This window comes from Eptatretus burgeri, chromosome 6, assembly GCF_056783735.1.
Source record: "Eptatretus burgeri isolate ZD-2024b chromosome 6, Ebu_testis_v1, whole genome shotgun sequence".
Lineage (NCBI taxonomy): Eukaryota > Metazoa > Chordata > Myxini > Myxiniformes > Myxinidae > Eptatretus > Eptatretus burgeri.
This window is the reverse complement of record NC_140966.1, coordinates 9,908,936-9,931,193: the sequence shown is the minus strand read 5'-3', so window position 1 is coordinate 9,931,193 and position 22,258 is coordinate 9,908,936. Positions and strand designations below refer to the sequence as shown.

Sequence of the window (22,258 nt, the reverse complement as noted above, 5' to 3'; positions counted from 1 at the left end):
TACGCCAATCACCTAACCTCCTTCCCCGCTACACCAACTACCGATCACCTTCTCCATAAACCACACTACAACCCACTCCGCTTGCAAAACCGTATCTACCAAGGAAAAGGAACAAGGGATTCCAGTAACGCCATGAAAAAGAAGAAGGTATTCCGATGGCGCGCGGATTTTACCGCCTGTTTTTCCCGTGCGCCGCAAGGGGGAGATCGTTCGTCATTGGTCCATTCATAGGGGTAAGGCGTTGGAAATGGGTAACGCCTCCTTTCTGGAAGCTTCCCGCAGGAGCTGGAAGTGGGGCGGAGCGATAAACAGGGAGGAGCGAGGCGTTGGAACTGGGTAATACCTCTTTTCTGGAAGCTTCCCACAGGAGCTGGAAGTGGGGCGGAGCGATAAACAGGGAGGAGCGAGGCGTTGGAACTGGGTAACACTTCCTTTCTGGAAGCTTCCTGCAGGAGCTAGAAGGAGGGCGGGGCGATAAACGAGGAGGAATAAAAGGGCGCACGGAGCGGCCGTGAGGAGAGAGTCGGCGGCTCGTGGTCTTCTGGTGGCCTTCTGTCTGTCTTGGTCTTGGTCTGTGGAGAAGCGGTCCATGGAGCGACCCGTTTGTTGGAGCTTGCAGTCGGTGGAGAGTCTGGGCGTCGTGGAGGGGACGCGGACTGGAGGCGCCGCTCTGCCAACTGTGTCGCACGAACCTGCGCGTTCGTGCAAGGAGAGCCGGAGAGAGAGCTCGCCGACCACGCGGAAGGCCCGGGCTCAGCCGCGGCTACACTCGCTGCCGTGGGGACAGACGTCGAGGCTCACACCACAAGGCGCCACGAGGGTGCAGGTAACCTGCAACGGTCTCGTGGGACTCGTTCGGTCTGCCAAGTCCCACGCCATAAAGGTCTACGGGCCCAGCCTGACCCCATTGCCTTTGATGGGGTCTTTTCTTGTGTTTCTTTTGAATGAATGTTGGTGGCGCCGTCTATCAGTGAAACTGGTTAAGTGCTTGTACATTATTAATAGAAGTCGGTTGTAGCGCTTCGCCTTGCCCGCGTCTGTCCCCGTCCCGCAGTCTTCATAAAACAACTGCATGCGCGTTTTGCTTTTGTTGACTGTATAAGTGTTTTTCATTGCATTCTGGTACATGTGTGTAGAAATAAATGTGCTTGTGTGAATGTACCCGTTCGTCACGTCATTTTTCCCCCATCAAAATGCCATCTTGTATTGCGGAATATTAGTTGCTTTTAAATAACCGATAAATAGAATCGGGTCCGGCGAGGTCTGGCGATAATACCCGCTCTGTTATCCCAGAACGGAACGGATCGCTTAAGCGGTTTGTGTCCAAGCAGGCCTTCGCCGAGGTACGGTCCCTCGGTAGGTTACCCGCACGGGTACTTAGGTGTATCGATATTCGGCGATTGACCCTATTTTGCGTGGGTAGAATATGGACTGGGCCGTGGTGGGATTGACAACCCACCCGTGACTGGTTTCTGGCGTTGTTCCAGAAAGTCATGACTGAATTGTCCGTTCGGTGGGCGAGCAGCTACTATTAGTGAAAAGCGGTCGTTCGCACGCTGGGCGCCGGAAATTCGTAACAATATATATATATATATATATATATATATATATATATATATATATATATATATATATATATATATATATATATAAATATATATATATATATATATAAATATATATATATATATAAATATATATATATATATATATATATATATATATATAAATATATATATATATATATATATATATATATATATATATATATATATATATATATATATATATATATATATATATATATATTGTTACGGATCTGGAAACCATTAATATATTATCCCATTAAGTACATGTGTAGTCAGATCCTTTTCCTTTTGTCTCGTGGGAGAATCAAAAACGTGCATTGCGACTTCTATAAGTTAGGCTAATAAATCTTTACATCTAACAACCAACAAGCCATCTGCATGACCCCTCGGCCCGTCACGATCCACCACCAACCGGCTGCACCACCAACGTACCATTGCAACGTTGATACTGTTACTCGTCTCGTGTGGGCCGACGTGAAGGACTGGCTGGGGTTTCCCGGGATGGGCTGTTGCAGCATTATACTGTTACTCATCAAGTTTGACCCCGCGTGGAAAGAGCAGTTGGGGTTTCCCGGCAGGGGCCAACGCCCCGCCCCAGAAAGGTGGGCCGTGGGACCCTATCCAATGAGGGGTGGACAGCGAGGCGTTTTTCGCCAAGAGCCCCTCCCTGTGGTGGGAGGAGATATATCTTCGAGACTCTCTGAGTAAGGAGGAGTTTTCACAGTGGTTGGGTCAGGCAGTTTTTGTTCAAGGTGGCTGTGAGCAGTCTGGTTCGTTCTTCACGGTGGCTGTTACGGGGAGAGGAGTTCTGTGGACCCCGACTATTCGCCACTTGAGCTCTGCCACGAGCCACGAGTCCCACATGTGCAACTGGGACCAAACCGACAACCTTTGTCAGGTGCCGCACAACAGAGCACGCTTTCGCTCTGACGACCAGGTACCCACCGAACTGACCCCCAGCTTGTCTCTCTTCACGACTGTGAGGGTCAAATAAAGACTCTGGGGTTTCTTTTCTTTTTGTGTGTGTGTCTGGGTGTGGGCCCGTCTATAAGTAGAACTGAGTAAGTGTTTTTGCTTATTGTAAATATTTCCCTGCTTGCATATTCGCGCCAAGTCTTGCCTTTGTCTTTATTTTACTGTTAATAAATTTATTAGAAATGTGCCCAGTCCGTTTCTGTCCCTTCTTACATTGGTCCAGCATGGTCCGGGTCTGAGTATAAGCACGGTTTCATCCCCGGTAATCGGTCTATCATAGCCGGGACGTCCTGGGCAGGCCCCGCTCGACTGCAACGAGCTGGAAAGGTAGGTGGCAAAGCGGTAGTCGGTCGTGTGAATCTCCCGCTGCCGGTAGAGTAAATCCGGTTCAACCAGGCGTTCCGAGGGCGTGGCTTCCCCGGTAGTTTAAATCGCGTAGCTACTTAGCTAAATTGGCTTTCGACAAACAGACCCTACCCTACGGGGTTGAGATATTGGCGACCACGGTTGGATAATCGACCCGCCGGCTCGCGAAGTTATCAGAGCAATGGCCTACAATTCCGGGGAGTCTGGTGGAGATGACGTAGTTTCCCCCACCTCGCGGTCGTTCTCGCCACCGACCCCCAGCCCTTCAACAAATTGGTGTTCAGGAGCGGGACTCGAACCCCTCCGCCTCCATTAAAAACAAATTTTTTATGGGATTCGGACCAGGGCTGTGCTTGACACCCTCCCACCAACAGCGGAGATTCCCTCCAAATTAAGAGCAGCAAAATTTTATTCAATTCTCAGTCGGACCACGGTGGACCAAGACAGACTGGTACAGATGGGTTCGGGATTAACGTTAGAGGAACCCATGGCTCAGAGTGACACCTTGTAGGAAGACCCTCTCCTGCAATCAAACCCAGAGGTAGCGTTGGGAATGGCAGCGGCGGTGTATGAACCCCCCCCACCCCTGCATCAAATTTTCCCCTCGGAGGACCGAGCGATCCCTGCCAGTTCCGCACACCATCATGGCGGACCGGCTCCGCCAAGGCCATTTGACTTGGGCCAGTTGATGGAGATGTTAACAGAAATGAAAGGGGATATGAAAGAAATGAGAGGTGAAATGCAAATCATGGGAATGGATTTACAAAACCAACAAAGGAGTGACATGCAAGCACTAAATGGGAATATGCAAATGCTGAAGGCCGGCCAGGAGGAAATGAAGGCGGAGCTGACAAAGGTGAGAGGTGAAATGCAGGCCATGGCTTGGAAAATGGCACCTGCACATGGAGGAACGATCGAGTCAAGGGGGAGTGTGGAGGTTTGTCGGACCTCGGTGGAAACGGGCGAGGTCGAGGGAACGAGCGACGCCACGTTAATTAAAGGAGAATACGATAAACAGACAGGATTTAGAAATAAGAGGCGCAGGATCTGGAAATAGTAAAAAAAAAACCGCGGGAATTAAAAGGGATGACGGATATAATAAAAGAAACACGGGAATTAAAAGAGGTGACGGAGACGGAGGAATTAGAAGTGAACGAGTTACACGAAAATAAAGAGGAGCACACACAAGTTGAGCAAGTGGGGACAATGAGGTTGAGCTTGGGGAATGTTTTGAGACCCAGTGTGAGAGTCAGGTTAACCTCCCACAGGAACGAGGGGAGATGGTATGCTCCCTCGTAGCAGGCCGTGACAAGGTGAGTCCGGTAAGGCTGTACGAGGTAGAGCGGGTACATGGTGCGAATGAGCGCACGCTAAGCTTTGGGAGGGCAGAAACCCCGGGATCTCTTGTATGAACCCAAGCACCCAGTACGAATGTCCCAGAGTGTGTGTTGGAGCGTGTGAGTGATGCGAATGACATGGCATGTATGAGTGCATGCGTGGAATTGGGACAAGAACCGACCCAGACGGGAGACGTGGGCCGTGTAACGGACGGGTTGATTTTGGAGACCGCGTCGGCTCCGCGGGACATTGTGTGTGAGGTCCGTTTCGTATTTTGTGAGCGGCCTAGGCGCGCACGACTCCGGATTCGGAAGCTGGCGCGGAAACGTCCCGTGATTGGAATGAGACAATCACGTGAACGGTTAAAATGGCGACGAAGTGAATGGTGTGAATTTGCAAAGCACGTGGTCACAATGCACGGAGGCCGACGTGACGCATGGAGCGAGTCTAGGGGACGACACAGCCAGTTCCGTCTGCGTGGTAAGCTTCGCAGGGCGGTTCGTGTGCGAGCGACGTCGGCGGAGATTTCAAGGCACGAAGGCCACATGAGCAGAGCACGCTGGTTCACATGGTGGTTGGCTCTGAGGCGAGCGTGTAATGCGGTTGACGGGGCGACGTTACGCTCGGATGTATCGCCCAAACGGAAGGGATGTGCAAGCTGAAAACCACCGCCCTGGCGGAGCAAGGTTCGGAGGGCCTTGCTCTGAGTAAATGATTCCCCGCCGGGATGTAGCGAACATCCTCGTGGTTGGGCAAAGGAGCACTAGTTAGTGGACGGGTTTAGCGTTAGATCGACCGGCCTCATGGGGTATGAGCAGTCCTCCAAGGGGCCTGGTAAAATCAGTAAGAGGGAATTTTAGTTTCGAATTTAGAATGGATTGGAGACATGGACAAACAAGGAACGTGCAGTGGGGACGGAGCCGAGCAATATAATTAAATGGAACGTACATTAGAGTAAGGGATGATGGGGAGCACAGATTAGTTAGGGGGACGTAGTTGTTAGAGTGTGTTGAAAAAAAAAGTTATCCAAGCGACGGCCTACAATTCCGGGGAGTTTGGTGGAGACGACGTAGTTTCCCCCACCTCGCGGTTGTTCTCGCCACCGACCCCTGGCCCGCAACAACATGTATATATATATATATATATATATATATATATATATATATATATATATATATATATATATATATGTATATATATATATATGTATACCGTATGTACACATAAGACAGTGTGTTCATGGAGCGGCCAGGGGGATTACCTTGGACGAGTGCACAGGGTGACAGTGTGAGTACGCAACTTCTGCAACGTAAACTTTTCACAACGATTTTAAATGTGGTTTGATTGATTAAAAGCGATAAATCACCTTATTTGTTTCATACACCATTACTTAACACTTGGTTTCTTCGGAAAATGATAAAAGCTGCAGGTATGATTCTCCGATAGGTGATTACACTCTGGAACGAAACACTGTTCCATCTTCACAAAGCGATGGCTGGCAGCCAATCGACGAGAGTGTAGAACCAAGCCATGCATTGTCATGCCAATGTGACATCATTGCTTCGGTGGTATTCCAGAGGGAGGGCATGGCAATTGTGAATCTGACAGCTTCGAAGATGTCTTCGACTTTGCATAGCAATAAGCACCAACATGGCAGTCACAGAAGAGAAATTGTGGATGGGTGGAACTCAGATGGATGCACACATGGCTCCTTTTATAGGAAAGATTTTTTACATTATTTAATTTTCCATCCCTCACTCCCCCCAACCCCAATTTTCAATTTTTTTAAAACTTTCAATTATTTGATTATATATTCTCTCAATTTTTCAAGTGTTCTATTTTTGAAAACTAGAAGGGAACTCTGTGGACCGCATACCTCCACCACGCAATGCCTGATCCATGAGAACATATCAGGCTCATTGCATTTTTGAAATATCATGCAAAACAGGACTATATAGTTTTTGGCCCGATCTCTCAATGGTGAAGAATCACTTTAAAAGTGAAATAATTATCGTATCCAGATCCAGATTCAGATCTTCACCAAAATCTAATCAATTTGTCCTTGCCACACACCCAACCTGTCCACCAAGTTTCATCCAAATCCGTCCACAACTTTTTGAGATATCGTGCTATATATTAGTTTAGCCCGATCTCTCAATGGTGAATTATCACTGAAAAAATTATCAGATCCGTATCCGGATTTAGATCTTCACCAAATTTAATAAATTTTTCCGTGTCGCACACCCAACCTGTCCACAAAATTTCATCTGGATCTGCCCACAACTTTTTGAGATATCCTGCACACAAACAGATAAACAAGACGACGACGTCGTGCAGAGCACGACACTGGCAAAATCCATAAAACAAGTCTGACCTCAAAAATAATTGGTGGTTGAATTCAGTGACGTGGAATATAAATCCTCTTCAAATTTCAAGCCAATCAGATATAAATTGAGGATTTTAGAAACACCAGTTTATTTAAACACCATTTAGTTGTTGCCTTGGGCCTGTGATGACCTTTTGATCTGTTGACCTCAAAAATATATAATTTGCTGGTTTAATTCAGTGACCTGAAATATAAATCCTCTTCAAATTTAAAGTCGATCGGATGAAAATTGAGGATTTTAGAAATCCCACCTAAGTTGTTGGCCTTTGGCCTATGTTGACATTTTGACCTCAAAAAGAACAGGCTTCTTCCTTATGACAAACTCGACCATGTGGTGAAGTTTCATGAAGATCGGTTTAACATTGTGACCTGCAGGCAATAAACAGACAAAGAAACAGACAGAGAGACAGACAGAATAACAAAATCGACTGACCAATATACTTGAAAAATCTTCGATGTTGCAGGTAACAAACAGACAGAAAGGGGTGAAAGCATAACCTCCTTCACCTTCGGTGGTGGAGGTAATAAATTGTTTTGCCACATCCGCTGGCCACCAAATCCTCCTCCCTTTGAGGAAGGTACAAAGCAAGACCTTGCTACTGTGTGGAAGGTAAGAGCAGTGCTGAGACGACGATCTCAGGGACCCAGAGCCATGAGAAACTGCTAGAAGCGATGAGAAACTGAGAGACGAACCAATGGGCACGCAGCAGCGCAAGCTTATAGAAGGCCAAGGGGCTGGGGGAAGCACAGTATGTGGATGTTCGGAGCCAGTCGAGAGAGTTGAGCCTGTCACTCCAGGAGCTAGCCAGTTGAGGGTTGGGTCGAACCAGGAGCTGCACAAGACAGACAGTTAGTTCTGTTTGTCAGCTCCACACTACGAGTGCAGATCTGGTCTCATGGAGTGAACTGAACAATGGAGAGAGGTGGATGAGGAGACTGGAACCTACCCTTCAAGCATTTGGCAAGGAAAAGTGGTATGTTAGCTGGTCACCACAAGCCAGATGCACCCAAGCTTCAATGTTATCTCTCTGCCTTTCTCGTCGAGACCATAATGGCCAGACGTCGCCACCCCATGGCAATCATCGCATCAGGATGAGGTTTTTTTCAGTTTTGTCACTTATATCCCTGTCTTCCTCTTTGTAGTGCGAGTGTTTAAGGAACCGCTTTCAGCCATCACAGTCAAGTGGGTACATGGTGATTGATACCTGTGTAAATAATAATCAGTGTGTTGCTTCCTTGTCCTTCCCACCCTCTTTTTTGGAATAAACCCTGTTTTCTCACCACTGATGTGTCGGCCTGGTGCGTGGTTCGGATTTGAGATATTATTTACAATGGCGTAGTCAAAACCAGAGATGTCAATAAGTCACTTGAGTCAAGTCTCAAGTAAGTCTCAAGTCTATGAGGGCAAGTCTCAAGTCAAGTGCCATGTCATAATGTCGTTTGCATAGAACTTGGTTACGTGTAAGCCTTTAACACTCAAAAGGTTTAGACGAGTGATGAGCTGGTGTTTATATGAGCTTGATGATTTTTTTGGGCATGTGTACTCTAAAATAAATGACATGGAAAAAATAAAAATGAAAAAGTTTAGTTGCTTTAATTCAAACTCGTTAACCAGACTCGGTGGTGTCATGGCTACATTTGGTGACCAAAATGGTTACAATCGGGATCGAAACTCGGTGACCAGACTCAGTCTTTTGCATGTCATTAATCTTGGTGATTCCGCTCCGAAGAAGGAAGGTTGGTGATTCAAATATTTATAAGCAAATAAAATCACCCTCGGAATCTCAGCCATGCTACCGATAACAAAGTGAAGCACGCATGCACAGAGAGTAGCAGCAAGCTATGCAGTGACACTCATTCGCGACGGTGTAATGGTAAGAATGTCCATTCAAAGATCAAACCATTACGTGTGTGTGTGTGTTTGTTTATTTTAGTTCCATTATGAGCCATAAAACAACAACAAAAAAAAACAAGGAAGAATCTCAATGGGTCTATGCCATATGTACACTGTGTGGCATTACATGCCTACTGAATTCAAGGACGCAGAATCCATGTAATAAAAGATACTGTAGCTCCACTTGCTTTCCCCATAATTTACCTTCTTTTACTCCACGAGACACATGTATCTGCGATCGGAGGCTTGGAACTCAGAAAAGGTTACACAGCGCCCAAAATGCCACTAAGGTCAGTGCAATCTATTTACCGAGTTTGTGCTCCCTTTCCTTCCAGACATCGAATGAAAATTAGTCACAAACACATCACTGAGAAATATTTATTTTGATTATCGTGTTCATCCATTCATCGTCATTGTCAAAAAGCCCACAAGCTCAAGTCTCAAGTCTTTAAGGCCAAGTCTCAAGTCAAATTGCAATCACAAAATTTGCGACTCGAGTCACAATCTCTTGTCAAAACCCACGGGCATTGAAAATTGGCACCGAACCCTCATTAGGTTTAAAACTGCAGCGGTTCATCCTGGGTGATCGCTCGGCCCCCATGTTTTCAGATGGAGGAAACGGCTGTAGGCGACAGATCTTGTTGGTGTTTCTATACGTCTGAAACTGAAGAAAAAGATTCCCGGCAGATGGCATACGGCATCTGAGGACTATCCATCTCTAAATTGGTGGCCGTCCGGGTGGAAGATTTGACCACATGTCCACTCACAGTCCACCATTACATTAGTATGTTATCACTTGTCATATGGTTACTTGCTACTCCCCACCCACTCTCCCACCCTCCTCCCCTTAAACTCAACTATAATTTGTGAATAGATGTACAAATACCTTTACTAGCTTTATAGACTGTGCAAATGCACATGGGAGCGCACATGCACACTTGTTTTCAAGTCTGCTGACACATCCATTTTAACTCGACGACAAAGTGAAAACACTTTCTATACTGTTGTGGCGGTGTTTTTTTTTTTGCTGCACTATTTCTTATATTTTATGAATTTGCAACTTTGAACAATGAAACATCAAAATGTACAAATGCTGCATATGCCAGTGTCCAACTGCGCTGCACGAACAAAGTTACACCCCCTCTTTTCAAGACCGTTCACATCCAATGCTACACTTTCCGAGAAGACCGTCACACTGACCTGTTCTTATACAGGCGAAGTTCCCGTTTACGAGATGCTTCCTCCACTGGAGCCACACCTGTTGGAGATGCTGTTGCTACGACGACACCCTGTGGCACGCCCCCAGATGCTGTACGGATCTGGTACGTCTGAACTTCCCCAGAGGCGGCTAGAAAGAAAAAAAATGTACAACTGAGCAGTGCAGGTGAAAGCAATGTGGATAAACAATTCCTTGACATAAAATGATGAATTTGCATACCTTGGACAACAACCTGGTTAGCAGGCAGTAACAGTTGCTGCCCATCACTTGTTTGCGCATACTGCACAAATGTGGGAGTACTGGTTTGACCTCCACCAACACTTAGGCCCTGCAGACCCAATACATTTTCTCCTGCACTTGCTGATGCAAGTTGGACAGCACCACCTGGTGCAATTGCAACTAAAACAACAAACAAGAAGACACAATAAACTTTGGCCTGCAGGATTAGAAGACCTCATGCAGCAGAAGACCTGATGGATGTAAGTTATGTTTTCACCCATTGGTCTGTGAGCAGGATATCTCAAAAAGTTATCGATGGATTTGGACGACATTTGGTGGACAGGTTGGGTGTGTGACGAGGATGAATTGCTTACATTTTAGTGAAGAGCCGGATCCGAATCCTGACACGAGAATATTTGAATTTTCAGTAATTCTTCACAATTGAGAGATGGGGCTAATACTGATACATAGCACAATGTCGAAAAAAAGTTATGGACAGGTTGTGACAAATCTTGGTGGATGGGTTGGGAAGGCAACAAGAACAAGCTGATTAGATTTCGTTAAAGGCACGGAGGAATATCCAGCCTATCAGTTGGATACGAAACATAAACTCTTCAGCCTGGCGGAGGTATGCGCTCTACTGAGTACCGTTCTAGTTTCAATATTTAAATCATGCCAAGATGAATTGCTTCTTACAACTTGGTGAAAAATTCATAACAGGTATTTACAAAGTTCAAAATGTATGTTGAGTGCGACATTTTAGTCAGGTTCACTGTTTTTTTCGCTCAAAATTTTTGGAGATTAGCAAAACTATACATTTTTGGAATCTTCAGAGCATGGGGAATCCAAAAATTAATGTTGGCATTTGCGTAGATGCCTGCCTGGCGGCCATTTTGAAAATCCAAAATGGCCGCCATAAAATACATAATGTGCGCTATCTCGGCTTCTAGTCAACCTAGAAACATAAATCAATAGGCTAATCCTATGTTTTCTGGGTCAAGAAAACCACTGGTGGCATCATTAGACTTCTAATCCTAACACTTGTTTCACTTTTACGACTTTTTATCCCTCCAGAGGTCAGTGATACCAGGGGCGTATATATACGCCACTGAGTGATACAAAAAAATTCTGCTCACATCTTCCGACCTATAAACTCTTCATTCAATATGCCTATTCCATGTTTCCAGAGACAAGGAATCCACTTGTACTGTGGTATAGCTAGACTCATTATTCTAACATGTGATTCATTTTCAGGAAATATGTATCATGGCAGCAGTTCTGTTCATGTGACTAACACTGGATGTTGTTCTGTACTTTCAGGGCATGATGATGGATGAAAGCCTTGATGACGCCAACTCCAAGGAGACTGTTGACTGGCAACTATGCATCTTCTGTCAGGAGTCTAACACTAGTAAAGGGGCAGTTGCTCTGAATCCCAGGACCGAATCCTACCAGAAACTACTTGATGTGGTGACGGAGAAAGCCGGCACACATGATGGACAATTTTTTGCAATTCAAAGACGTCTCCAAGGATGTACCAAAGAAATGCTGCTCGACAAGGAAACAACATGGCATTGAAGCTGCTATTCTTCTGCCACAAACCAGACAGAGTTACAATGAGCCAGAGACTGCTTCGAACATTTGATGTCCTCAGGACGGTATGCCATAAAAAAAACGTGGCTATAAAAGATCAAGCTCAGAAATGGAAGCAGATACACCAGGAGCATCAATGCCATTCACAAGATCTGCGACAAAACCTTTGTCAAAAGTCCAGTGCTTCTTCTGTCAATCGGATAACGGTCAAGCTCTCTTCACAGTTAGAACCGAGAACTCGGGGAAGGCACTCAAGCAAGCAGTAGAAATTTCCCAAGATCCAGTGTTGATGACAAGATTAAGCAATGCAATATCGCCATGTGATTGCCCATGCAATAGATGTCAGATATCACAAGCTGTGTTGGACACAACATGTGTTCCATGTTCTCAGGGATCATACCAGTGACAAAGCCAAATCCACGACGGCAGACCTGCCCCTGCAGATGTCATGCTTGAACGAGTTGATCGATCTCGTTGACATATAAACTTAAAACAAAGCATATTTCCCCATGGACATCATGGAAAAAAACATACATCTCCATGCTTGGGGGTAGCGAGGAGGGACAGAAGCACGCACCAACGCTGACAAGACAATGGCTGAAGGATAAGATTCTTCAAGATTTACCAGAAAGACAGACTAAAGCCATCAGTTTTTTCCTGCCCTGAAGCCTGTGAAGAAGATAATGGTCCACACGTCGATGATACAAGACCATGCGAGTGAAATGGACAATACAAAGATGTTATACAAGACAGCTAAGCTATTACGCAGAAGTATTGCGAACTTCACTGACGAGAAGAAACAGACAGACACGGTTACCGTATTGAGCACGGCAGAAGACATTCCACCAGAGTTGTACAGCCTTGTACATTGGATTTTGGTCGGACCCGAAGAGGAGTTGCAAACAGAGATGAGGCGCAGGACAGTGTACCAATCAGCACTGACATAAAGCCAGAACATCATGTCTGCTTTCAAAACCAAAAGGCAGGTGCAACACCGACCCAAGCAGGCAACAGACACATTCCAGACACAACATGCCCGAGAAAATCCACTGGTTCTGGGTTTGGCACTTACCGTTGATTACGACACCAGGAACAAAAAATTAATAGACCTCCTGCATTCACAGAACTATTGTGTACCATACGGTCGGTCACTACTCTTGGAAACAGCTATAGCCAATGCTGTTGTGGAAAACACAAGACGGTTCGATGGCCTGTAAGTCCCACCTTTCCTCAAGAAAGGAACCTTTGTGTTATTTGCAGTTGACAATACAGACTTCGCCGAGGACACAGCTGATGGGAAAGGCACCACAGATGGGACAATCACTGCAGTGTATCAGAAGGCCAATGCTCCAGGGGAAGTCATTGCACCCAGTCTGGAATTTAGTGAGGCAAAGAATGTATCAGTTGCCCCATATCATGTACCCATCAAGTCATGTAGCAAACCAAAACCTGGACTGGTCAAGAGAGCACAAGAATTTGAGGTCGACACCACAGGGGTTGCTGAGTTATGAACTGACCACCTGAGGCTGGATCATCACGTCTGCCCTGTCTGGAGAAAAGGATAATGGAGAACAGAGCAGTATCCTTGGTTGGGCTGGATTCAAGTCACTCATGTCATCTGGCCAATCCTTGACCCAACTTTGTGCACTACCGCTGCTGCCAGAAGTTGCACACGAGTGGTCTACAATGCTGACTGTGATTCTACAAGCATCGCAGTTGAAGAGCTTGGTCATTGGTGAAGAACACCCAACAGTGATTACCTTTGACATGGCCTTATACGAGAAGGTGGTGCAGTTGCTGGATTCAAGGGATGATCTGAAAATAACAGTTCTTTCTAGGCTGGGTGAGCTGCACCCTGTGATGGCTGCACTGAGGGCACTAGGTACGTCCATTGAAAATTCTGGGATAGATGATGCATGGATTGAGGCTGATGTATATGGCTCCGCCACAACACAACAGATCCTGAAGTGTGCCCACTACAAGAGAACTCTTCGTGCACACATCTATACGTACATGGCTCTGTATGAACTTCTCCGAGACAAGTTCTTCACAGAAAAGCCAAACCTCAAATCCATCTGCTCAAAGCCATTGAATGAAGTCCAGGAAGCCTGTGCAAGATCAGCAGTTGGCAGAAGCACGAGTCCAGAATGCATCGCTAATGCCAATGACCGCCTGCTTAAAACCCTCACCGACGAAGATGTTACTGAGCAGCTGAAAACATGGGAAGCCGAAAAATGCTCTCACGCAATATTCAAGTTTATAACAAATTACCTCCAACATGTTGAAACCATCCTGTTCTTCATTAAAGCTTCAATAAATTCTGATCTAGTTCTCCACTTGCAAGCTGGAGAGGCACCAAGTAAGCTCTTCTTCGCCCTAAATTGGATAAAATACAAACGCCTTTGGCCACGGTACATCGCAGACATGCAGGAGCTGAAGAGAAGTCATCCGGAAACCTGGCGTGAACTTCAGGACGGGAATATATCTGTTACGAAGAGTGAGATACCGTTTGTCTCCATTGGCGCAGACAACGCTTGCGAACAACTACATAGGATGATGAAGATACACTCTGGGTTAATTGGTATTTCCAATAATGCCAACGCACGGCAGCGGTTCTTTCTGGCCACACCAGAGACGTCACGCCTCTCAACATAGTTTAACGGGGCAATTTGGTGTCACTGCTCATAAACCACAAGAACACCATGAGGTACAACCAAGTGCTGTCAAGAAAGAGCATGACGCTGTCAACAAGATCAAGGCTGCCATACTGAGTCATGGGAATCCCTTTGATGCAGAAGATGATCAGCTTTACAACTTCATGAAACATGCATATGTTTCCCCAAGAGAGTGTCCCACAGATTTTGATTGTCGACAAAAGTGGCTAGAAACTGTATGAAGAGTACGTTACCGTACGCATCAATGGAGACATCAGTCTGTGGGCACCAGTCAAGAAGCAGAACAACCCTATGTTCTTGTCAGGAAACAAGAAGCAAACTGTCAAGGTCCGCGACCAATCGGTGGATATGAAAGAAACAAAAGAACTCTATGGTCGGTTTATGGTTCCAGCCAGATCAAACCGGGACATCGATCAGAAGAATGCAGTCGGGAACTACAAGTTTACTCTGACTCCCAGGGCATTGTTTGCCCCAGATGGATTCATCCTTCCATGTACTGATAAGTCGAAGCTCATACATTGCCTGGAAAAGCCAGAAAAAAACCATTGAAACCCATCAGAATGTACAAGCACCAGCATCTGAGGAACATGTTGGTGAAGCAGAAACATCTTCAGCACAGTCTGAGAGTCCAAAAATTGCCATTGTGGATGGAATGGTGCTCGTCCAACAGATGGCAAAGAAACCTGGGACAATCAGCACAGTCAAAGATCTTGGCCAGCACTTCAATGACAGGCTCCTGGTGCTGACAGCAGATTTTGACGAGGTTATTCGGGTCTTTGACACCTACAAAGCTAACTCATTGAAGCAGAAAACAAGGGAGAAACGACGACTAGGCAAACATCCCATTCAGTACCAGATTGCTGACAACACAAACATTAAACACATACCAAATGGGACGCTTCCTATCTCACGAAAAGATGAACGCCGATGTAACTGAATACCTTGCACAAGCAGTACTCAAGAATAACGCAAGCTCCCAAAAGTTAGTCATCACATCAGCATCAGGCCACACAAGAAGCAACCACGACAGGCAGTTTGAAGATGACAACCATGAGGAGGCTGATACGTTGATGATTTGCTTAGCAGCAGCTGCATCACAGCGCTGTCCTGAAGCACGGATGGTCTTCTTCAGCCCAGATACTGATGTCTTAGTTCTGGCTGTTGCACACTCTGACAAGTTCTGCAATCACACTGCGATATGTATGGTATCAGGTACTTTGCAGATTGAGCCAATCTGGAGTGCACCGGGACGAGACAAGGCAGCAGCGTTACCGGTATTCCACGCATTCACTGGAGCAGACAATGTTGGAAGATTCTCTGGAGTAGGCAAAACCAAGTGGTTTCAACAGTACATGAAGGGTGACAGGGACATCATCTCAGCACTGATGAAACTGACAGAGGAAGGCGACTGAACACAGAAGGTGAAGGATGCATTGGCCAACTTTGTATGCTTAATGTACTGCCCAAATGGCATCCATATAACAAGTATTCCTGACCTAAGGTGGCATCTGTTTTGCAAACATCTGGCAGAAAGCAGCAAGTTGGCTCCTACAGTTGGTGCCCTTGATGAACACATTGAACGTGTACGCGTATAGAGTAGGGTGTGGTGCCAAGTCACCGTGATGTGACCACATCTGTTCAACCCACTCAAACATGGCTATTATCAGAATGACCATGGTGATATACTACCTACCACCACGAAGGTTCCATCTGCACAACAGGCCATTGTAGAGTTGGTCAGATGTCAGTGTAAAGCCCATTGCACAATACAGAGGTGTTCATGCAGTAGACACATCTTGGCTTGCACAGACCTTTGCTTGTGTGGAAGTGACTACGAAAATGTCGGGAACTGTAATGCTGAAAATGACACTCAGGACAGTGATGAAGATCTGTAAAAGCATATTCCTGAATGATATAGACCTAGTAGATCCTGAGTATTGAACTTATAGTTCAACCTGATAACTAACAACGCTGCTTTCTTGCTTTATAAACCCATACCTATAACTTCAAAGGACTTGCAACATGTATTATGTAATACAATTACATCACAAATATAAAGATAATCGTTTTCAATTACCTTTGTTGCTTTTCTATAATCCTAAGCACTATTTTGAGGCCTTTATTGGATTCCTTGACCCAGAAAACATAGGATAGGCATACTTAACTAAGTTTCTAGATTGACTAGAAGCCGAGATATGTATTTTATGGTGGCCATTTTGGAAATCCAAAATGGTGGCCATGCAGGTGTCTGTGCAAATGCCAACATTGATTTTCGGATTCTCCATGCTCTGATGATTCTAAAAATGTACAGGTTTGCTAATCTCCAAAAATTTTGAACAAAATTGTATTTGTTAACATAGTGAACCTGACTGACTGGCACATGCCTTAATGTGGTGTGCATATTAAAAATCAGGATGCATAACATCACATGCACACACTCTTACATGAGCCTTGATCTCTGTTATATTTCTCAATTTTTCTCTTGTTCATTATGCTGAAGTGTTCATTGCTTCTCAATTGAAGTGCAGTAATCATATTCAAATTTGTTGTCCTGCATGTACATTTTTGTCGAAACAGGACAACTATATTACATTTTCAAACGAACTTCATACCTTTATTTTGTCGTAATACATCATGGATATAAACAACAGAATATACAAACAATTTCCATGACAATTGATGTAATCATTGATAATTGTCTGAAAGAACTTTCCAGAATGAATTTGGAAAAACATTAAACAAGTATGGTGGGGAGAGAGAGAGGAGGAGAGTGAGAAAAGAGAAGCGTAGGATGACAAGGAGAGGGGATGGGAGGAGAAGTGGGAGGAGAGGAGGAGGAATGGGGAGGAGGAGAGGACGAGGGGAGAGGACAGGAGGAAGGGAGAGGACATGAGAAAGGGAGGAGGAGAAGGGAAAGGAGGAAGGGTGGGAGGAGGAAGGGGTGAGTGAGGAGGAGAGAGAGGAGAAAAGAAGGAAAGGGGAAGGGGGAGAGAAGGTGATGAGTAGGGGGACAGGGGGAGGGAGCTAGAACATACAGTATTGAGAAAGAAATTGGGGAGGAGATAGGAGAAAGGGAGTGGGGAGAGAGGGTGAGAGAGGAAGTGAGAGAAGTGGGAAGGAAGGAGTGCTAGCTTACTGTACTGCCCAGTACTGGTCTGGTAAATGGAAGGTAATGTAGTAGTTGAGATAGTTTGTCCACTCCCCTCCTCTTCACTTTTCTCTTCATCGATCCGTGATACAGATGGTGGATCAGAAGACAGTTCATTGAAAATCTTCCTGCCGATGGTGTAAAACACACATCACTAATTACAGTTACATCATGGGAAACAGGTATATTCCTACGATTTAATCTATCTTCATAAAGTTACATTCAAATCATGAGCTTTGAAAAGTGGAAGTCTAAAACCATCTCCCTCATTCTAGTGCAAGCTGAAGACGTTTTCAAAAGCAAAATCATAAAATACATTAACACTTGACATGAAAGGACCACTGATATGATCTTGAATGTATTTTGTATCATGTTCGCACAGTTGTGTGTGAATGAAAATATGATGATTTTTTTAAGGTATGCTCCATTCCTGAAATATTTAATGACTTTTTGTTGTTACGCACCCCACCTCCTTTTTCCCATCTTGTGGTCAGTTCTCAAATGTTTCTGCAGTAACATGTCAAAGTGGTTGAAGTATGTGCTGAATATGCCCATCTCCCAGCCTCCCAAATTGTTCCCGTTGAAAATTCACTCGTCGATATGACCAATCACGATATCGTCAAGTCTTGTATTAATTAATGAGCCCAAGGATTCTCTTTGTATATATTTCCAAAGAATGAATCAATGAGGATTTTGTGGGTACACTTCATGCAGAGAATTTAACAAAGCATTTACAAAGACCATTACCCGTATTTTCCGGTGTATAAACCGCGGCCGTGTATTAACCGCACCCGTTTTTCACTCTTAAAAAAAAAACATAATAATAATAATTATTAAAAAAAAAAATTCTGGTGTATTATTAAAAAAAAAATTTTTTAATTATTATTAAAAACAAAAAACAAATAAAGACGTAAATGCTTTTTTAAAATAATGTTTTTTGTTGTTGTTTTCATCCTCATGAATATATTGATAAATCATATTTTATGATCTCGATCTAATTACATCCCTGGTGTTGGCTTAATGGTTAGGGGGGTGGGCTTGGGATCCTGGGTTCAAATCCCACTCGGCTGTTGAATTAATACCAGGTGGGGTTGACACTGCCTGTCATCCTTCCGAGGTCGGCAAAATGAGTGCCAGTACTCATGGGTGAATGCAAAATGAGTGCCTGTGTCGGAGTGGTAACCAGTCCAGGATTGCGCCCAATAGCCAAGGTGACTGCCTCGGTAGCACCAACGCTCTGCATGGTGTATGGTCCCAATGGTTGGATGGATCTAAATACGTTTGTACATTAACTGTACAGAACAGAGATGGAGGTATCAACATGCTTACTCCCTTGTCCGCTTAATTCTGTCTAACAGTCATATTCTCATTTTCAAGAAGTTGAAGAGAGAGAAGAGGATACCACAAAGCTATTATTTTGCTTTCTTCGCATGTTTTTTGTGAAGACCTGCATCCGCATTTTCTTTGAAGTGATTCTTCACCATTGAGATACACGGCCAAATGTGACGCATAGGATGATATTTCAAAAAGTTGTGGATGAGTTATGACAAAAATCGGTGGATGAGTTGGGTTGGTGACAAGAACAAGCTGGTTAGATTTTGGTTTCGGTCTGGATACAGATCTGGCCATATTGATTGGGATACAAAATGTAAACTGGTCAGCCTGGGTGAGGTATGAGCTTGACTGAGTGTTGTTCTAGTTCATTGGTTTCCAACCTGCGGCCCGCGGGCCGCATGTGGCTCGCGGAGCCCTATACTGTGGTCCGCGAGGACTTTCCAATCAAAACACATTTCCATGTAGCAATTTTAAAGGGGTTTACACAATGCCACTGCCGGCCAGCGCCGTGACCTGAAAAGCCTTACACAATACCGCTGCCGGCCACTGCCACCTACCGCCGGGAGGAATCAAATCAATTTGAATTTATCTTGCAGCAGAATTTAAAATTAATTACATTAAATAAAAAAATTAAAATTAAAAACGCATCAAGTTTCTCATTGACTCTGAAAATGTTTCTCAGTATCAAGTTTCTCAATAAAATGCATCAATTTTTTTGTGACTCCCAACATCCTTGGGAGTAGTGAATGTGGCCCGTGGGATCAAAAGGTTGGGGACCACTGTTCTACTTTAAAATGTTATTTAAAGGGCCAAAAGTCGCAGCTGGTAAACTTGGCTTAGAAGGCACAAGTTGGCATTTCACTTTGATACCACTTAATGCTGAGTCGAGGTTTATGGATCATCAAATCCAAGTGTCAAAATTGTGACATTGGTGCATGACCGCAGGTGTGGTTTGACATTACACTACATTCGCCTAATATTGTTGCGGTTATGGAAAACAGACCCCAGGGAGTTGCATCCCAGACAAAAGAAACCCTTAATTAGATATTTCATCCGTAAATGTGATTATTCAGGTCCCATCCAATTGTAACAGAGGACGGGGAAGGTGCGTTGTGTGGGTTTACCAGGTTCTTTCTCTTTGGGTGATTTCCCACTCTCCATCTATCAATCCCATTTTCAATCCATCTTTCCATCTATCAATCCAACAATCCATCCATCATCCTTTCACTCCAGAATCTCTATTCCCCATGCTTCCCTAAAAGCCTTCACCCTTTACCTCTCAAACTCTGTAAACCCCCTCTTCTGTTAATCCATTGCAGTACCTTCTGTCCCGAATCCCTTCAAATCCTTTTTTCCCATCTTATTTCCCCCATGCACCTTTCCACACTGCAACCACACCGACATATGTTATGAGACGACATTAGCACTGCCAATACCTTCACTGGGCGAGGCACTGCCTACGTGTTCAACATTACTGTCGGAAATGCAAAAGCTGTGCTTTCCGGGTGTGGTTCGGGTGTGCAGACGCGGTGGAGCTGACCCGCTGGGCCAATGGAGACGTGACAGGAGCAGGTAAGAGGGGTGCCTCAAGAGCCTTTGCCACGCCTCACTCCAAGCTCAATAAAAGCCCAGCGAGTGAACGAACAGTGAGTCTGTCTGCGGGCGGTCTGTCTGTCTGTCTGTGTCTGATGAACCACAGGCTGCCGCTGTCTGACAAACTGTCTTCCTGCTGCCTTATCGCTGATATGCTGCTGTCAGACGAACAGCGAACTGTCGGACGAACCTGCTGTGACGAGTTATTGCTTGGACGAGTGCACTGACACCAGGCTGACCAAAGGGGTGCTGAGGACAAACGCAGCACACTGTCTTCGGCAGCCCCAAAACACACACAAAATTCCCGACACTGCACCAACATCTGTCCTGCATTTCTCTTCCTCCCATCCTTTTCACACCCTTCACTTTGGACCGACACAAGCTTGTCTGTTAGCGTGGGGTGAGCCAGGAGTCAACACAAAGCTCCGATGTTTTTCTCTCTCTCCTTCTCTCGACTTTCTCAGAGTATGTGTGGCATGCCTGTCTTTCCCTAGATAAGTAAGATTGTGTAAGGGGAAGTTATGTGCGAGGGGTTAAGATTTCTGTTGTGTTTCTAATGTCTGTACTCAACTTGTGAATATTTGAGTGGAAATAACTGTGCCTGTAAATACGTGCCTCGTTGAACCGTTGGTAAACTATTCCAAACCTGCCCGGTTGTCTTTTCCTTCATTGGTTTAATATAGCACACATAATAAATAGACAGGACATTGTACCCCACTGATTCGTGATGGTAGATAGCCAACACCCCCACCTACGGTTTCACTTGGCCGTACCTAATAAGTAAACAGGTGGGACGTTGAAAGCACGGTCCTGCAGTTTGGATAGCTAAACCAATGGTAAGGTAACGTGATAGTTGGGCACGAGGACCCTCCTCGGTTTAGCTGCTTCAACCGACGTCCACGGTTGCTTAGCAACCCGTTGGGCTGCAGAGTTATCCGTGGCTTGGAGGTCAGGCAAATGGGACCGAGAAACCCCTTCGTGGAATCCTGTTTACCCCGGGAAACCGTAACAATATGAAGAGGTCAAGATTTGTAGATCTTGATTCCTTATGTGCAAACTGCAGCAAACCATCTCTACTGCTGCTTAGAATGTCTCGAGTTAAAATATTTAAAATACTACATTATTGCATCATTGCCACCACCCCAATAAATAAGAAAGGGGTCAAAACTGGCCCTCTCAAATGTACTGTAGATCAGTCACCCTTCTCCTCATTAGCAAAATAATGGCATTAATAAATGTAGATCTCAACACTCGTCTGTTCTCTAACTCTCCGATCATCAGTCTTGCTTCTCCCCAAATCATCCCAACTTGAACATACTGCTTCTTTATCATCAAGAATGGATGGACGACCTCAATCTCAAATAAGTGTTTAGGGGTATCTCCCATGCATTTGATACTGTCTGGCACCAGATGCTAATTTCCAAATTTTCAGCTGATGAGATTCAGTTTCCATCCTAGAATGGCTTTCATATTTTCTGTGTGCTCACAAACAGCATGTTGCTTTGGATGGAGTTCTTTCCAATGATCTACCTCTGGAAATGGTGCCACTCAAGGTAGTGTTCTGGAACCAACCCTGTTCTTGATATACTTCAATGATCCTTTTTCATCACTGGAGAGTCAATTGCATCACTTTACAGATAACTCCACTCTATGCAGGATAGATCCTCACCCCATCACCAGGTGGACTGCAGCAGCATACTTTTATGTCAATTGGGAGAAAATAAGCAACTCATCATTGACCTGGAATACGTCTTTTAATGCAAGAAAGATACATATTCTCACGTTGTCCATCCATAAGGGGTAAATCCCTAATATATTTCTGTGGTGCCCAGAAGTGAGAAGTACAATCTCTGGAGCTCTTGGGCCTCGATATCACCTACTGTATAACCTGTCTTGGGGAGAGCACATCTCTAAGCTGGCTTCTAAAG

At 45.0% G+C, this 22,258-nt stretch overlaps 1 protein-coding gene and 1 pseudogene across 6 annotated transcripts in view; one reads left to right on the top strand and one right to left on the bottom strand.

Moving 5' to 3' along the window:
- LOC147024228 (cyclic AMP-responsive element-binding protein 1-like) overlaps positions 1 to 22,258 on the bottom strand; it is a 64,027-nt gene that overhangs the window by 10,674 nt on the left and 31,095 nt on the right. For 5 of the 6 annotated variants that reach the window (XM_085883929.1, XM_085883928.1, XM_085883927.1 and 2 more), the window contains 2 exons: positions 17,391 to 17,530; positions 9,749 to 10,166 (listed from right to left, as the gene is read on the bottom strand). In XM_085883929.1, coding sequence (XP_085740055.1) covers positions 9,749 to 10,166; positions 17,391 to 17,530 — 558 coding nt within the window. The remainder of the gene's footprint in view (positions 1 to 9,748; positions 10,167 to 17,390; positions 17,531 to 22,258) is intronic. The other variant, XM_085883931.1, reaches the window with a different exon arrangement.
- Positions 11,313 to 13,090, top strand: LOC147024230 (uncharacterized; annotated as a pseudogene).